General features: G+C 34.7%; 1 protein-coding gene across 3 annotated transcripts in view; it reads left to right on the forward strand.

Moving 5' to 3' along the window:
* The window catches only part of LOC113225990 (LIM/homeobox protein Lhx1), a 114469-nt gene that overhangs the window by 44086 nt on the left and 50985 nt on the right, over positions 1–19398 (forward strand). For all 3 annotated transcript variants that reach the window (XM_026458487.1, XM_026458486.1, XM_026458485.1), the window contains exons 4-5: positions 16329–16486; positions 18218–18436. In XM_026458487.1, the coding sequence (XP_026314272.1) occupies positions 16329–16486; positions 18218–18436 (377 nt within the window). The remainder of the gene's footprint in view (positions 1–16328; positions 16487–18217; positions 18437–19398) is intronic.

Here is a 19398-nt window from a genome sequence, read left to right on the forward strand (position 1 = left end):
TTCAAATCAAACCATTGCTTTAAGCTCGTTTATTAAGCCTCAATAATAACCGTGATATTTAAAAGATTAACGTACACATTCTAATAGTAATGGAAACTATGTTTCTACTCTAGAAAAGTTTTTTAACACTAATCGCTTCTTGCAGCAAGAATGTGTTAAAAACAGCAATTTGTTTTCTTGTGCGTAATTAAGTATTATTTCTTTGAAACTGTTGTAGTTTAAAATATGAATCAATATAAGCACGTAAGGAAAGTACAGATATTCTTGTGTGCGGTACTATTTAGTAGCAGTAGAGCTCCTTGTGAAAGAGTTAGTCCAGGGAAGTACTGCCACCTTACAGGGGCGAGGCGTAAAAATTGTCGTTAGTAAAGCCGGAGCAAAACAAAAAAACACTTTTCTCGAGAAACAGTGGTGCCTTGGCGGCACTTAAACACAATTTATTAGGACACAAGGTACTAGTATACTTCATTTCACTGGTTAACTTATTCTACACATAAACTTTAGTACAAAATGTAGTATTTCGTAATACGTGGACAATTTTAGGCAAGCCGGTGAAAATCGAGTTACATGGACGCCTCGCCTCTGCCACCTTACATGTTTCTGTCGCCAAGCTGTAATGTCAGCATTACTGTTATTACGGGTTTGAAGGGTAAGGAAGCTGGTGAAATTACAGGCATATGCGACTTGTCAACTTTTGTCTCGGGTTGACGGGCGCCGTGACTGCTCCTCAGATCTTTGCGATTTAAAGTTCTGAGTGGCACTGCAACTATTATGCACAGGCGTGTAGCTTACTATCAGGCGCACGACTTGTTCGTCCTGTCACTTGATATTATAAAAAAAAAACTGTCCATGAAAGGGCTGTTTAGGCTGCCTTTAAACTGGACATTTAAGAAACTCTTTGCACTTAATTTCACTACAGAACTTGTTTACTTACTAAACATACTTACATAAATGTTATAATACACTGAAAATATTAATGTACCTTTACAAAAAACCATATAGAGTCAAAAATTAAGGTAACTACCGACCATTACGAAATTCTAGAACCTATTCAGAAGCCACAGGTGGTAGTAAGAAGCTATATATTATAGAGCGTAAACAAACCGAGACGTGGCAATCTGTCAATACTCAAAATCAACCTTGTTACGGGGTCAAAATTCACTGCGGTGCATAAAAAAATAATTTAACACCGATTCTTCACAGATATCCCATGAAGTATTGACTAGAGTTTATTAACTATTGTAGTTCATATTTTGAAACAGTCGCTTCGTTAGAGCTGCAAGACAAGCTTCTTACGATGTCTAAAAACCTCGTCGAATTTGCAAAAAGCTTGCCCTTGTTACATTTGTAGCAGTAGAGCTCCTTGTGAAAGAATTCATCCATGGCAGAACTGCCACCTTTCCTATTTCTGCCACCAAGCAGTAATGTTAGAATTACTGTATTCCGGTTTTGAAAGGTATGGGTGCTGATGAAATTACAGGCACATGAGACTTGTCAAGTTATAAGTGGCAGTGCCCCTCAGATCTTTACGATTTAAAGCTCTCAGTGGCACTGCAGTGTTATGGAAAGGTGTGTAGCTTACCATAAGGCGCACGACGTGTTCGTCCCTTCACTTAATTTTATTAAAAAAAAATGTCTGATCAAGAATTGCTTTAAACTGCTAGCCTAAGGCTCTGTAAAGATGTGATGGAACACATTAATAACTAATTAGGGATATATTCTACTCAACAAATGATTGAAAAGTCCTAGTTTCTATAAAAAGTAACCTATATTTATATTCACTACCTATTTAAACATACGTTTCTAACGCAGAAATTAATATTAAAAGTTATTATAGTAAAAATTAGGTTTACAAGTACAATTTGCTATACCCTGATGTCATATCAATGTGACCATATTATTTACTTTTAACAACAGTATTTTTACTATGGTTGTATTCTATTGTAACTTTCTCAAAATGATAAAAGAAATGCTCATTTGATATATATTCAAAAGAATGATTCTTTCATTTCTCAGCTCTATACAGGCTAATTTGTTGAAACTGCGTCTGCGGACACGCATCCCATTGTGTTAGATCAAATATGGCGTCTGTAACATCGGCGCGACGCTGACATATTGCTTTATTTTTTTTTCTTTTGTTGTAAACAGTTATTTATTGCTCATCTTTTGGTTTTTTACGTTTGAAATCAGGGAGTTTTAAGTATCGTTTCGGATTTTGACCTCTTGTTGGAAATCGTTTCTATGTTAATCAATTGGGGTATAGAATCAGTGGTTTTAAGACTCAAAACGTAAGTAACTCTACTTAAATACATATACGCTTGGACAATAATGTTACGAAAAATTGTTATTTATGAACCTGAAAACTAAATATCCATTTCTTTTATGATACCAAGAGACAGGACGAACAAGTCGTCCGCCCGATGGAAAGCGACACGCATGTCTATAACAGTTGCAGTGCCACTCAGAGCTTTAAAACACAAGTTGACAAGCCCCTTGTGCCTGTAATTTCACCAGCACCCTTAACGTTCAAAACCGAAAAGCAGTAATGCTCACATTACTGCTTGGCGGCAGAAATAGGTAACATAGCAGTACTTCACTGGACATACACTTTCACAAGGAGCTCTACTGATACAAGTAGTTAATTTAAATAGATAACTAATGAAATTTTACGTTAGATACAAATCAACTAAGTTTTTTGTGTTGTGCTTAAAAATATCTCTAAGCACAAAAATAAAGTGACCTAAAGACTCTAAACAGGGCATTTCAATAAACTCTACTTGTAATTTTCTTATTATTCTTCTTTATTATATTTATTCTTAGACCGAGTGTTGAATTATCAACAACTCCTGAGGATGACTTGTAGAGCGGCGAAACGCGTGTCGGGTTCATTTTTGGTGATGGTGTTTGGGACTGTAGTTGCGTTTGTGTTATTTATTTGGGCGGGAAAATAACCTGCATGTAAAAATATTCAACACAACTGTAGCCATTTTATACAATTTGACCTTCACTGGGTTCGCGTACTGGTAATTTATAGCTATTTATACTCTTTATTTCGTTATAAAACAACTATAACACCTATCCACACCTATCACAGTTATATGTAAAAGTATATATAACAAAAATTACATAATAAATAAAGACCTTTTGAAACCCGAGACACAATAACAGAAAAATCGTAAAGTCATCCCAAGGCGCCATGAACGAAAGTCAGAAATTTCAACTCATGCTATCGAGGGCCACAATCGTGCCACCCTACATTGCTACCTGGGTAAGTCACGACTGCTTTTGTAATACCGGTTAGCCACCAGTGTAACGTGAACTTTGGGCTTAGAGTCTTTTGTTGGAAGTTTAGGAATTAGTTATGTGCTTTAATATTATATAGAACACATGTACTGGACAACTCTTGTTCTGTGATATCTCAGAATAAGTTGGGTTTCATGATTGGTGTACATTAAATATGAAACTATTTTATCGGGTCATGGAAAATCGCATATATTTATTTTCTTACACAAACCAACATTTTAGGCTTTTTACAAGTCCCATGGCTGAAGTATTAAGAATAGAAAGGGCGCGATGCGTTGGTTAGGTTGAAAAAACAAATATTCGCAATCTAAGAATAATTTGACATTTCGTTGTTTTGTAATACAGTCTTATTTTAAAATGTATTTTTTTCGAGTTTAATTGTGTATATTTGTTGTTTCCAAACGATTTGGATCCAAAAACAATAGTTTGCTTTACAATGTGTAGTACCTAAATCTAAGAAATCGATAAATAGACTGTTGTTTGGACAACTATTTAAGGTCAACTTTTTAATGTTTCTAAAAATTGTTACTTTTATTATTTTCTTTGCATACATCTCTTTTTAATGTCAGTTTATTTTATTTTAATTGCAGCTACAACAAAGAAAAAGTTTATCGATGTTTAATTTTTTTTATAATATCATGTGACGGGACGAACAAGTCGTGCGTCTGATGGTAAGCTATACGCCTGCCCATAAAAGTTGCAGTGCCACTCAACTCTATAAATCGCAAAGATCTGAGGTGCACTGCCACTGCGCCCGTCATCCTGAGACATAAGTTGACAAGTCCCATGTGCCTGTAATTTCACCAGCAAAACCGGAACAAAGTAATGCTGACATTCCTGGTTGGCGGCAGAAATAGATAAGGTGACAGTACTTCCTTGGGCGAACTCTTTCACAAGGACCTCTACTGCTACTAAGTTTTATACTTAGTTTTTTGTAATTTATATTTAGTTTTATAATTCTTTAAATATTAATCTGTGGTTTCATTTTTGTAATCTATACTGTCATAATCTTCTGTATTGGTCTTCTTTTGTCTAGTGTTAATTTATTTCGACGCTGCCATGTAATCGAAAATTCAATTTAGTACTCAAAACCCAAAGATCTAATTACTCTGGTCCCAAATACAATTATAATAGGAGGAACGTGTTCTGTGTTTGACAGATTCGTTAAGTACCGAATAAGGATGAGACACCTATATTATATGTATAGAGCTATACAAATATTACGCTCAAAATTGTTTATATTTCTGACATAAGTACTCACTTTAGAATAAACCCGACGAAACAAATATATAGAGGCACTCTGTTGGGATTCGAACCCGATATCTTATAGTACGTAAGCATTCTTCTAACTACTTCCACACTACTTCATGTGTGGAAATAGATAGAATGTGCTTCGGAACCACTCGGGAACAGCCGAATACAAATTACGTTAAATCCGGTAAAACGGCATTTTAAATATAAACCGTATACCTAAATAGTTAAGCAATAATTTTAATTATTCCCTTAAGTACAGTAACAAGGTTCTGACATCGATATTCACTTAATTCAAATACTGTGTAACCTTATTCGAGTATTATCCTTATGCGTAAATGGTTAAGGTTGATTATTAATCGCAGTAGCGAACTGATGATAAGCTAAAAATTAGACGATGATTGAAAAAGGCTAGGAATACAATCGTCAACATCCGTAATACTCGAAAAGTTTACTTTTGGTCTCTATTAATAGAAAAATAAATCAAAGAATTTGCAGTTAATCTTCAGTAGGTAGCCATATTAAATCAGAATGATGTACGGAGACTTTGAAATTTCTTATTTAACATTTTCATCTAAGCTTTATCAAAATTATGCATCTTTTAATTGTTTAGGTTATTTACTAAACTGTTTTTTTAAACAAATCTTTGTTTATTACTAAAGTTAACTCTGTATATAAAACTTGTGTATAAATAAATTAAAGTCCGCAACATCTACTACTATAGAGTAAAATATTATTAGATCCGAAGGCCTTGAATACAATCCAACAACGGCTCTTGGACATTAGTGGTTCTGAAAATGACATTTTGAAAAGAGCTTTTGCTCTATAGAAATTACATATACGTAGCTTTCCACGCACGCTCCCGGCGCAAGTCGATAAAAGAGGGCGTGGCCGTCGCCAACACGCCCGCCTATCACAACCATGCGATCAACGTGTGCGTGCGACATCCTTTCATGTGTGCCGTCGCTCCACTTGTGTGCGTACGCAATAAGAACGTATACATAAAACAACTATACCCGGCATATATACGCTACCGGCGCACCACAAAAGCGTTCCCATATCTTTTATGTTCTTAGATCCCTATCTCGCGGTTTCTTATTTTACATTTAAGATGGTCGAATTAACGGGCGGGACCATAAACACGCTATAAGAAACTTTAATGCGGCTGTAATACAAAATAATCTGTGATTTTTATGGACTCGAAACACTAATAGGTTGTTACAGATGGCAGATAGTAAGAAAATTGTGTTTTTTTTTTGGAAATTATTGTTGTAGCTCTGATTGAAACGTTAATTGTTCCTTTAAATAACCTTTGCGATCTTAATGGTTCGTTTATGTTTGTGTAATGGGCCGTCTTATATTTATTGCAACTTATCTCGTGTTACTATCGCATTTGTAATGCGATTCTTTTAACTACAAATGTTCTCTAATGTATTATGTGTTTTGTAAGTGCTACACAAACATAATAGCATTGCCCACATACTAACTTAGGTACGTTATCCTATACTCTGTGTAACAATATATTTTAACAACAATATTTCTGGCTACAACTATTATCTTGTGAATGGATCCTTGCTTAGGATATAGAATAGCACTTAGGTATGTACTTAATAACAATGTAGTATGTTGAGCGTATGACGTATGAAACTAAACTATTGAAGCCGTAAAAAATATTAATAATAGTGTATGGCCTTAGCGATGAAAATAAAAAAAGTGCCCAGACGTTAAGCATTCGATCAAAATTTTAAATGAAGAATCCAAAAAATTATTTACCATTTCCGTACATCAAAGGCGCGTTCCACGTCTGAAATTTGACGACAATAAAATACCATTTTCCCGCCAAAATTCGATTACGGACGAGTCCGGGGACAAAGGAAGTCGTTTATTTGGGGGCGGTTAAAAATTGATTTTGAAATTGGAACGTATTTTCGACCGGTTGGGGCGAACTTTGTAGGGTATCTTGTTACCTTGTAAATACAAGTAAAAAAATCTATATTGATATAATATATAGGTAGTCTGTAGGAAATTACGAAAAAGAAAATAATTCTAGACAATAGAGATATACACTGAAAACGTTACATGTGACAAATGCAGAATAGGTACATTTTAGAAAAATGTGCAAATTTCTTTTCCCGTATCTACGGGCTTTTACCCAGGTTGATTGGTAACTAGTTAAATTTTGTACTATATGTATGTATTAGAATTATACATATATAATATTTTGTGTGGACGATTATGTATGGGTAATTTCGATCATAATAAGAGGTAAATATTTTATTTTTGCAATATTTTATGTATACACTTTAGTGTATAACATAACAAATTACAAATTTTAACAAATAATTTAAAACGTTAGTAACAAAGCTAATTAGTTAGTTAAAAGGCGAGCTTATTCCATGAAGGGATTTCTCCCAACAAACTTTGATTCATTGAAAGGAAAGTTGGCTGCTGGGTTGGCAATAAAATTTAATAAATCACGAAATTGAATGCTACATACCCAATACCTAATTACAAGGATAATTTTATTACATCAAATGTTATTCATATTAAATATCATGATGTTTTTTACTACCAAGATATTTGTCGTGATAATACTCCACCGGTTTGTTATTATTACTGATACAAAGATTGAATAAATAGAAAAAAAAGAAAGAACCAGCGTCTATCGCCTCAACGTGGCTAATGGCTAGGTGGTGTTTTATGTTAAAATTTTTCTCAACACAAGTGTAGCGAATCGCAGTAGTCGCTACATATCTTTTTGTACATATATTTTATATAGTCTTTTTAAGTTTAGTTTTGTACTTAAATTCTAAATTTAAATGTGTTTGTTTTTGGCTCCTTTTCGTATTATTGACTATTGTGTTCGTTTTGATTGAGAGTTGTGCGTTGTTTTCTTATAAACTGTAAGTGCATTTACTTTGGTCTTGCTTACTCTTAGCACCCACCCGAACCCGTTGATAAAGTTCGCTACAACAAGTGCAGTTTCAATTGTGGTAACTATTTTTGTGAAATGTTTATACATTTTACCCCACAAGGAGCAATGACATAGTAGTGTTTGTTAACACTAGAGCTATGGAGGGCACTTGATGCGCGGACATTTTAGTTTCGAGAGTTTACTCTCAACTAAGAATGTTACTTTATAATGACAATATTTTGTTTTTTTTTATATGATACCAGGTGACAGGAAGAACAAGTCGTGCGCCTGGTGTTAAGCGACACGCTTGTCCATAGCATTGCCATTGCGCTTGTTACCCTGAGCCATAAGTTGACAAGTCCCATGTGCCTGTAATTTCACCAGCACCCTTTCCTTCAAAACCGAAACGAACTGCTTGGCAGCAGAAATAGATAAGGTGGCAGTATTTCCCTGACGAACTCTTTCACAAAAAGCTCTACTGCTACTAAAGCTTGTTAGTATTTTACAAATGACCGCATATAATTATTATTATTATTATAAATGATATATTTCTCCAGACATCCTTTTTTAATTTTGTTGGCTATAACAATATTACGTAAAAAGTTATAAAATTATTTACTCCACAGATTTTTATCCCACTCTCCCCCCGGGTGTCAGTGGCCCTTGATCAGCGATCAGATCACTTGTCTTTTGCAAACACTCGAGGGCAGAAGGGCCCTCTTTATTCTACGCGAAAGAGTTCGGTAAACTTGCTGTAATAAAAGAGTTTATTATTTTTCGATCTATTAATTTTTAATACAGGAAAAACAAAGGTAATTTCAAACAAACTTTTTTTACTGAAATTAGTTTTTTTTATAGAGTTTTGACAAATAACAACTTACATATTTCAAGATGCGCAATTTCAAGTCAACTACAATGGAAACTAGTACGAGAGGTAATGTTAAACTTTGTCTTAAAATGTTCCTCGTATAAATAACGTCACATAAATTTAAAATACAATGCATTTGTCTTGACTCAATAAAGATTAAAGATAATTAAAGATCATCAACGTATCGCCATCATGGTTTGAAAATCTCAGTTACGGATTATGTTACTGTTTTTATTATTTTGAATATCTATTTTAGACCTCTCCCATGGTCTAAGACATATTATTATTATTATTATTATTATTATTAATTTTGAATTATCATTCTTATTAGACAACAGCACATACGTTGCTCCGATCCCAAAGTAAGTAATTAAAGCACCTACTTGTGTTATGGAAATTGGAAACAACGACGGTACCAAACACCCAGACTCGAGAAAATATAGTTTTTCTCGGTCTGGGATCGAGGCCGGAACCTTAGAGATGGCGACACCATGAAAACCGTTGTGCAAGCTACTCGATCACGGAGGTCGTCCAATTTTACTAATGCTTTTTAAAACTTGTGAAGATTTTATTTCAATATGTTATTAAAATAATAAAGCATCCGAAACAGGTATAATTTATCTAATTATTATGCTAACTGCAGACAACATGTGTTTACTATATTTTACACAACATTTTTGTCTTTCTCCTAAAAGTTATATACGAATAAAGCGAATAAATCATACCCGAGGTATTACTACACGACGAAGATTATTTTTGAAATAGTCAAAATGCGTGCAAAGCGAAGGATAAACACAAAGGATAGTTAAAACTAGTTCAGGTATTATGTTGTCTATTTTAGAATTTTTTATTGTTATTTTCTCGGGTTTTACAGAAATTTCACATTATGAAATGCATGTAGACTTAGAATAATGTAGATATTAAATTGGTTTATAGCTTTCTATTATAACAATTTAATATATAAAAGTTCAAACGTTTATCCATCATTTAAACTAACTGCGTCTACAACGCATTAACTAAACCAATTACGATCAAAAAGATAGTACTCTAATACGACAAATATTAATCGTTTCCATACATTTTCATTACTACGATGAAGTTCCATGCAAAAATTTCTTGATGGTTGGCGGTTCATGTTATTTTTTTTTAATCTTGTTGAAGGCACCGGCTGTCTGGCCTGGAGGCATATTAGGGTTCGCGCGCACGAACATCTGTCACTAAGGAGATGAGGTTATCTGTGGATGAGAATAAATGAATTTTTGTTACGAACGTAGTGTGTGTGTAGTTTACAAATCCTTGTAGACTTTTTATTATTGGAACTTTACTATGACAACAAACTAGAGGTTAGAAGAAGAGCTTTAAACGCTTAAACAATTTCATATAAAAAAATGTTTTATTAAAATAATGGAAAACTATGTATTAAGTTTATTACTATTATTATTCGTGATATCACAATATTACGACCATGTTATTCAATTATTATTCCGTAGCTCAGTTGGAAGACCGTTAGGCACGGTATACTGAAGGTGCTGGTTTGAATCCAGCCGGAGGGAATGACTTTTCCTTAGTGTTTGATTTTCGTATTAATAAATTATGCATAGAGGTGTTAAATACAGTTTTTATTGGACGCATTATTGGTGGCCAAACTACATAGAACATAACTTGTTTATTTCATATATCATAGTATATCAAAAACAAGTTTATGATATAGCTAGAAAGGTAGAAATAAAAAAATGCCAGTCTAGGTGTGCGGGTATTGCCTAGAATATTATATTGCCGGGATGTGGAGTCGAAAATACAGTGTCTGTAAACAGGGCCGAACACAGCACCATGCCACGGTTCAGTTGACAATGCTGACTCTGCCAGGTGAACCGGTAAAAAAGAACTAATTCAGAATAGATCAATACGGTGTTAGAATATTAGTATATACTCGTGATTACAATACTAATACTGTGTAAATAAATAGGCAAATATATAAGCTATGAAAGGTGGAAGAGGTAATTGGAAAGAAAATAAAACGGTACGTGTGTGTAAATTGTCCCTCTTCTCCTTAAACTGCTGTATCTGACCCTTCTTGTTACCGAGTAAGACGTAATGACATTATAGTTTTTTTACGTTTTTATATATATCGATAATACTACGTCATCAGTACGTTACACCAAAAAACAAATCATCTAATACTCTTTGCAATTTGCCTATAGACACCAAAAAGTTCTAAGTCGAATTGCATGATACAAACTAATAATATAAATGCGAAACTAACTCTGTCTGTTTTTGATGTGTTTTTGTTTCTGATGAATTTTGGTATAGGTAGATAGATGGGACTTAGGAGATGGAAGTAGGCTACTGTTTGTCATAAAAATAAATCTTAAAAGTCTGTGAGGCGGTGAAAGTTTGTATGGAAAACCAATAAAGCTATGATAACTGTTATATTTCGCAGCTTTATTCTTATTCATCTAATCTAATTTACATATTGTAGCTATGTCTCCCCGCCCAGCCTTTACATGATTTTTTAAAGAAAAAGTAAAATGTCACTAAATTGACAGGTTATACTTTCTTCTTGATTGCGGGCCATTTCTTTTCATTATGTTCAAAGTACAGAAAGCATAAAAGTCCCTTTTATTTTTATTTTTTTTCCTCTATATTATAAATGAAGGGTTGGTTAATCATAAAATAAGATGAGAGGTGGGTGATTATTAATCGCTAGGAATGAAGCTGCTCATATAATTATGATCGAACTTCACTTGCAAGTAAGTTATTTTGATCATCAAGTATACTGCAGTAGGCTACTTGAAGCACTTATTCTTCGCAGATGAAGTAACGGGCACCACCTAGTTTTTTTACATAGCTTTGAGCGATCATTTCAGATAAGGCAAAGGGTATTAGCTTTTCTGCCTTGAACATCAAGTTATATATAATAAGATAATTTAAAATTCACCTCTACCATAGACTAAAAGCGTAACACGATAATCTTAATCTCAATAGGCTTTTAATGTCAACAAAACTGTACAATAGATCTAAGTTAATTATGCAGTAACTTGAACGTTGAACCCTTGTACGTGATGTTTAGTAGCAACACTTAACTTAAGCAATTAAACTTACAGGGATATTATAAATTTACTAGTTAAACTGATTGTACGTTCTTCTTCTTATCGTATCTGCGAACGACTCTAAGCTAAGAAAGCACGTAGTGCTTAAGTAGTGACTATGCGGACTATACTAGCATGTAGGGATGCAATGTAGGGACTATACTAGCGGGAGTGAAGGACGGCAGGAGGGCGACATATTTTGGCTTATCGATATTGTTGGGTTAGTTTAGTTGGCTCGGTTGACTTAGTTCGCGGTGTGAGCCGAAGTATGAATAGATGCCCCGGCTACGCGAGCTAAGCTAAGTCAGCTTAGCTTCGTTTGGCCTACGCTTTATACTATTGTGGCCCAGGACTTAGCCATAATAGTAGCCATCGTTAAATACTCAAGCGTGCAGGTGTAAGGGCACGCAGAGCACGATGTGAGATGGGCCATTGTTTGAATCGCATCGCACAGACAATCCATGTTAGAACCTCCCAAAAATCTCCACCTGAGCAAAATGTCCTTACTCCGAATCAAGCAATGTTATTAGAACGACAGTTACAAAAAAAAACAAATATAAATAAAAGCTTTGCTACCTTGTCAGTAAGAAGATAATACTGTTAGGAATTAAATAGATACGTTGTTTTGAAAATAATAATGGTGTTGTTTTTTCAGCGAAATTAAATGAAATAGGTTTCGTACAGATTTTTGTATTAATAATTATGACCAACTAGTGGAGTAATTATACAAAAGTACCTATTTAAATATCATGGTAATAAAGCATCGTAATATTTAATAAACTTACTGTTATAAAAAAAATTTAAATTTTATATTTTATAATATGTGGTAAGGGATACTAATTTTATGTTTAACACGTAATTGCTTAATTAGACTAGACAAACACTGGAAGGCTCAAATTTTAGTACATTTTATGTCCATTGTAAACTCCTTGTTTATAATTGTACCACCCTTTAGTGAACCACCTGGTGGTAATCAGAGCTAGCGAGAAATTAACTTTTGTTGCCAGTTATAGGATGTCTGTAAATAGTTAACAATGTAGGAAGTATTCTGTTTCATGTAAAGTTAAACGATGAGTATTTAAACCATTGTATTACTTTATGATCCCAATTTGTCCCTTTAGTTTTTTTATTCGATTTATTGGTCAAAGAAAATTTCGCAAAGAAATCTGTTTATCTCAGGCCACATTAACGTATATCACTTTTACTTTTCCACCGTAACCGCAATGATATTTTGTTTATGATAACCAGGGATGGAACGAACAAGTCGTGTGCTTGGTGTTCAATAGCAGTTGTCGTGCCAGTCACCCTAAGACATAAGTTGACAAGTCTCATGTGCCGGTAATTTTACCAGTACGCTTACCTTTCAAAACCGGAACGCTGTGGCACTACTTCCCTCGACGAAGTCTTTCACAAGGAGCTAACTGTTACTAACGCATCATCCGAGGCCATGATACTAAATATTTTAAAAACAAATGCTGTTCTAATTTCGTCAGCATGACGAAATATTCAGGCTCCTCGGTATAGTAGTAAGACTGGTAGAGTATCCTGTAAATCCCAAAGCAACAGTTTAATTCGAACTTCTTTATTAGAAACTTGTTTATGGATATACCCTTTTTTCCTTTTTTTTAAATGTGCTAATTGCAATTAAATAATTACCTGTACCAGTAGTGCTAAAGCAACTAAATTAACACCGACAATTTAGAAAACTTGGTATCCAAATTAATCTATTAAAAGCACTGGGATCGTCGAAAATAGTCGAAATTTCTATGTATTATTATCTTCAACACATTTACATAACTTGGTTTGTAAATTTCGTTGTTCCTTTCAGGTTTGACACCATCCTTATTATCCTACGATATCATCTCTATAATCTACAATTTACAGGATACCATTGTTCGTATGAATCGGAACATAATCGTAAAGAGTTTTATATATAAAGTCTTACCCCAATCTTCGTAATAACACAAGTTTCCCTCGAATGACTTGCAACATCAAGAACCGCCAGTCACAGCGGAAAAAGTTTCAAGATTAATAAGTCCCGATGGCAACCTCATTGCCTTAATTTGGTCCACATTAGCTTGCTATAATTTACTAGATTGTGTGGGTTTTTTTTGTTTCCAAGTCAATATAAAAATAGAATTGAGTGCCATTTTTTTTCTTTGAACAACTTATAATTTTTTTTATTAATGATACAAAAATCGAACAAGTGAAAAAAAGTATTTTGATGCGACTGGACTCAAACCAGTGTCTGTTGTATCGATATGGCTACGGCTCTGCTAACTGAACCACGAGCAAAATTCGTAAGAATTTTTCTTTTTACTTGTTCGATCTTTATATCCACATCAATATAACAAACTAGTGGAGTATTTTCACAATAAATATGTGAATATCATGGTAATAAAAACATCATGAATTATATTAAACATATTGAATATTCAATAAAATCAATACTACTTTAAATTTTCCGTGCAAGTTAAAAAAGTCGCATTCATTATAGGCATATAAAAAGAATACGTAACGATTTTTTTTAAAGAGATGTAAGGTAACAAAATACTTTTTTTGTAAATAATTTAGTAACGCTGAAATCTTAAATTCTGTATTATTCATTTACTGAACAAAGGTCGACCTCTTCACACCACATCGGTGCCCTCAAAGAGACATTTGCCTAAGTGTTGTCCTGCACTCGAATTCTTGTAAATATTTTATAACAACGACCCTTCTGTTTGCACTGTGTAAAACGGTTTTTGCGCCCCTACTATTGGCTCTGAATAAAAGTCGATTTTGACTTGGATTATTTTATGTGCGTCTTAGAACAAATATTTATATTTAATTATGAAACAAATATATTTTATACAAATATATACGTGCACATAAGACTGTGAGATAATTTGACAAGTCCCATTGCCTGTAATTAGATAGACCAACAATGTGTTTCTTAAAATTTTTGTTTCAAGAAGAACAAACGTTGTGTATTTATACAGGTCTGCATAAGTAATGTATGTGGATCGACGTTTAGTTGTGAAACTAGTCCGTAATTTCGAGAAAATGGCGTTTGTCATTATTTTCTATTTTTTGCTTAAGATTATTAATACTAAGGGAGGAACGCGTGAGTACTTAAATATCACTTTAGCCATGATAGCACAGGCAAAGAATTACTAGCGCTTTAAATACAGTCCGCCTACAACTACATTTTCATTTACTAATGATGCCACTGAATCGTTACACCTTTCTAAATTATTAATTATTATTAGTATATAAGATGAAATAGAAAGAAAGACGTCGACATCAATCAGAAAGAATCTTTGTATTTAACTCTTTTCACCAAACTCTCGATAAGCTAGTCGACATATGTAGGATTATTTTTGCAAAGATCTTGAGTATTCGTGAAACAAGAAGCTCTAGAAAAATTTTGTCGTTTTAAAAGAAACACTCAAATAACACGCATGGTAAAGTTTTAAGCATAAAATGTTATGACAGCCACGCATAATATTAATATTATTTTTTGTAAACTATAAACAAGTTTTCGACAAAGAGTCCCGCTGCGGTAAGCCTGTTAAATGTGTGGCGATTACACTTACAAAATACTGCAAAACTTGTTATTAAAGAATATACCATTTTCAACACCAAGGATGTAATAAATTATGTCATACAATATCTGTATTCATACATTGTATGAAGTTTTAAAATATACCAAATTATCATAAATGACTGAAAAGTTGAATTGATGTGTAGTAAAAATCTACTTAGATAATCAATTTTCGCTTAATGACTTTTTATATGTTAGCTAGACGTCGTCAAAACGCCACTTAAATCTTCATTTTGTTTTACAACTACATTAACTTACCTACCATATTTTTATAGCTGGCATCATAACAAAGAAAGCTATTGTTGAATACAATCTTTAAAAACAACGTAACCAATCTTAGTCACGGATTTTCATTTCAATTCTCAAAGTAACCTGTTTCAGTTTTGAAAACTGTTTAAAGATTGTAAACACTCCTTCGAGTTTCTTTCGAGAACATGTTGTAACTTCCACATTTCCCATACCATAAGTAATTGTTTTTGCAGCTAATTCTTTTTTTTGCCGTTTCTCTAGGGGAGCGGAATTACATTTTTATTTAATTAAACCGACCGTAGGGGGCGCGATTGCTTTTTGATAAGTCAATTTTGACTCCATTTTCCAAAGGGTTACTACAGAATGGTACATGTCTTTGGTTTTTTGTTATCGTTTAAAAGTGGTACTTTTAAAGGAATATCTAAACTGCCTTAGGGGATCTCAAAATTTTCCATTATGCACTTAATAACACGTAGTGTATATAGTACGTAGTGTATGTATATAATAAGTGGGAAAGGCGTAACTTTAAGCTAGATTATTTTATAAGGCCCTAATAGATTGATGTTCTTTATACCTTCGAGAGTCTTTCTCCTAGACACGAATTGTCATGGCGGATCTAGAAACCTTTAAATAACTTTAGACTTCGGTATTAATTTCGTAACAGTAGAGTTCCTTCTGTAAGTGTTCAGGCCAGTGTCCAGAGCAATACTGCCACCTTACCTATTACCGCCGCCAAGCAGCTCACATTACGGCGTCCCGGTTTTGAAAGGTACGGGTGCTGGTGAAATTACAGACACATGGGACTTTTCAATTTATATCTCAGTGTGACGGGCACAGTGGCAGTGCACCTGCGCGCTTGGGGCCTTATTGGCGGTTATTAGTGACACGGTCGGCGTTGTGCAGCTCTGGGCCATAATAGTTATATAGTGTATGCCATCGATACGATAAGGAGAAGAATACTTAAAGTTGACTGAGTACCGTTAGTCGCAACAAAGTAAAAGTTAAACAAATTTTTAAAAAAATTGTTATACTCTTTTTTTTGTTATGGTATAATCTTTCCTTTCTCAGCTGATTCGCTACTAGGCAGTGGATCGGATGAGGAGGAAGAAGAAGAATCCCGCGCAACCAACAACGCGAGCAGTCCAGCGCACGCACCGCACCCTGCGTTGCATAGCGAGCTTTCACATAATGGAGACACCAAGCCACATGAAGACTCGGAAGATCAGGTTTGTTGAATTTCTCGTTTGAAATCTCTTTGTGCGAGATCCTGTTGCCTTGTAACTGTTATATTCATTAGGTAATAAGGTCAGCTATAGAATCTAACTTCCTTCTAATTCTGCCCTCCTTGTCATAACTAATGCATTTGTACTTTGGTAGTTTCCCCAGTACCTAGCGACTGACACAACATTATCAGGGACACGCAGGGCACAATAAAAGATGTGCCATTGTCTGGGGAGAGACACCACGTAACCCCATCTGTGCATATTCTCCCTGGTTTGGCAAACTTGGGTCCGCAACCTAATCAGAGCCTTTTAAGTGTGCTTAGGTAGATCATGCCTAGAAGGGAGGCGAAAATAAAACCAATTACAGGTGGTGGTAAATATAGTTTTGCGGATCCTGGATATGTTAATAACTCAATTTTGCTTAAAATGTCGATTACGTTAGTTGTGATAAGGAACAGAGAAGTAGAGAAAAACATAAAATGTATTCCATATTCTTTCTGTTGATCATGGTATTTGTAAGAAATATTCGTCGTTGAAATATAAATTGCATTTATTTCATACTAAATTTAGTAATAATAATAATATAATTTAATAACGCACACGCTCAACATAGCCCCGCACTAGCGAAATCCTGGGTCGCGGGTGCCATGGATACACATATAGACAACCACAAATTACACCCAAACTCACGAGAGAAAATGTAGGCCATACAAATATTTCTCCCGGCCCGGGAATCGAACCTGGGACCTCTGCATGGCAACCGTTCGGCCACGGAAGCAGTTAACTTCGTTAAAGTTCTTTGTGAAATAATCGTTTTTCCCAATATAACGGCGATATACGATATAAGCATTTATATTAATGTAATATGTACTGTATGTAGACAGACACAAAGCTCAATTTAATCTTCAAGGCACATAGAAATTAATACATTGCCTATGAATACTCGTTAGGAGGTACTATTATTTTATTGATGATATACCTAATAACGACCTCTGTGGTCAATTGGCTTGCATACCGGTTTTCATGGTGTCGCCATCTCTGAGGTCCCGGGGTCGATCCCCGACCTGGTCTATGTAGGAAAAATTGTCTATATTGTCTCGGGTCTGGGTGTTAGTAATACCATCAATGTTTCCGATTTCCATAACACAGTCAAGGTTCAGAACCAGGAAATCCCGATCTCGAAAGAACCGTCGATAGTGAAATTTCGGTTTTAATTACGAGCCCAAGGGCGTCAAAATACTAGAGGAACTATAAGTATAATTTATTGTTACTTTGATTGCAAAAGTTGTTTTTTTTCTATTTTATTTCCAAGAATAAGTAAGGCTGAAAAATTAAGTTCACTGATTTGTATTATCGACGTTATTTTCAATAAAAAGGCTTCAATATTATCCGTTTTTACTTTTGAAACCTATCACTTTCTTAACCCGTCGAGTACTATTGCTTACTACTTCACTCATTGTTTCACAAATGAACAATAAATACCTAGTACCGGAAGTATCAAAAGAACCGGGAAATCCCGGTTCTGTTTGAGGACTAGTACCTACCGAAATTCGCGCTCCTTCAAAACATGCCCGGTACCAAAATTCCTATAAGTGCTTTAGTTACTTACTTAGGGATCTGAGCAATGTATTAGATGTTGTCTAATATTATTACCACTAAATTCGACCATCTCATTTTGTTGACCTGGCAACCCGACCACATTGTCGCATTCAGTTGTATCTGTTTGCCTCCCAGGGTTCCCTCGACGGAGACCCTGAGACTCGAGACTCGCAGGCGGAGAACAAGTCACCAGACGACGGGAATGGTGGTTCCAAACGTCGAGGACCAAGAACTACAATCAAGGCGAAACAATTGGAGATTTTAAAGTCGGCTTTCTCGCAAACACCGAAACCAACAAGACACATACGAGAACAGTTGGCGAAAGAAACTGGATTGCCAATGAGGGTTATACAGGTTAGTGATGTTTTTTTTGAATGAGTAGCTGTAGCGCTCCTTGTGAAAGAGTACGTCCAGGGCGTTACCGCCACCTTACCTCTTTCTGTCGCCAAGCAGTGATGTGAGCATTACTGCGTGGTGCTGATAAAATTACAGGCACATCACATATCACATCGACAGGGACATGTCAACTTTATGTGTCAAAAGAGTTCGCGATTTAGAGCTCTTGAGTGGCACTGGAACTGTTATAGAGTGGCGTGTCGCTTACCGCCAGGCGCACGACTAGTTCGTCACGTCACTTGGCATCATAAAAAAAGAAAACGTGAACGTATATAGCTCTATTGTTGTAATATTAAGGTTATTAATTTGTTTGGTTGAAATTACTCCACTAGTTTGTTATAATTTTTTGTATAAGTTTATTCTGGAACACTCGGAAACTCAATCCATACAAAACAAAATCCATATCTATTTGATAATTTATGAAGACGCTAAATCATCTTTTTTTACCAACTTTTTCACAATGAACTGCATATACCTGACCTACTGATTTTAAGATCATTAAACTTAATTCAAAAAGTTTTTATCGATTTTCACATCCATAGAAAAAACCTGGGTAAAAAGATTAATTTAAGTTTTTTTCCTCCATTTAAACCATTGTAGCCATCACCCTATGAGGAAAACTGGTAGCGATTAAAAAACTCACTTACTTACGACTTAGATGAAATGTCTATTCTAAAGATTATCATTCCATGCACAAAATAACAATGGCTACAATTTAACTATGTAAAATCTTCATACAAACTAATATTTTATATGCGACAGCAAATCTATCTCGTTTTGACGCCTAAACCGCTGAACCAACATTGATGAATTTTGGTGTAGAGATGCAATTTAGGAGAAGGGGTGAAATTGTGGATAACATTTCGATACCTCCAATGAGCAATACGCCAACTTTATTTTTTGGCCATTTTATTTTTGTA

Source organism: Hyposmocoma kahamanoa, unplaced genomic scaffold (assembly GCF_003589595.1).
Source record: "Hyposmocoma kahamanoa isolate Upper Pololo Valley unplaced genomic scaffold, ASM358959v1 180, whole genome shotgun sequence".
NCBI lineage: Eukaryota > Metazoa > Arthropoda > Insecta > Lepidoptera > Cosmopterigidae > Hyposmocoma > Hyposmocoma kahamanoa.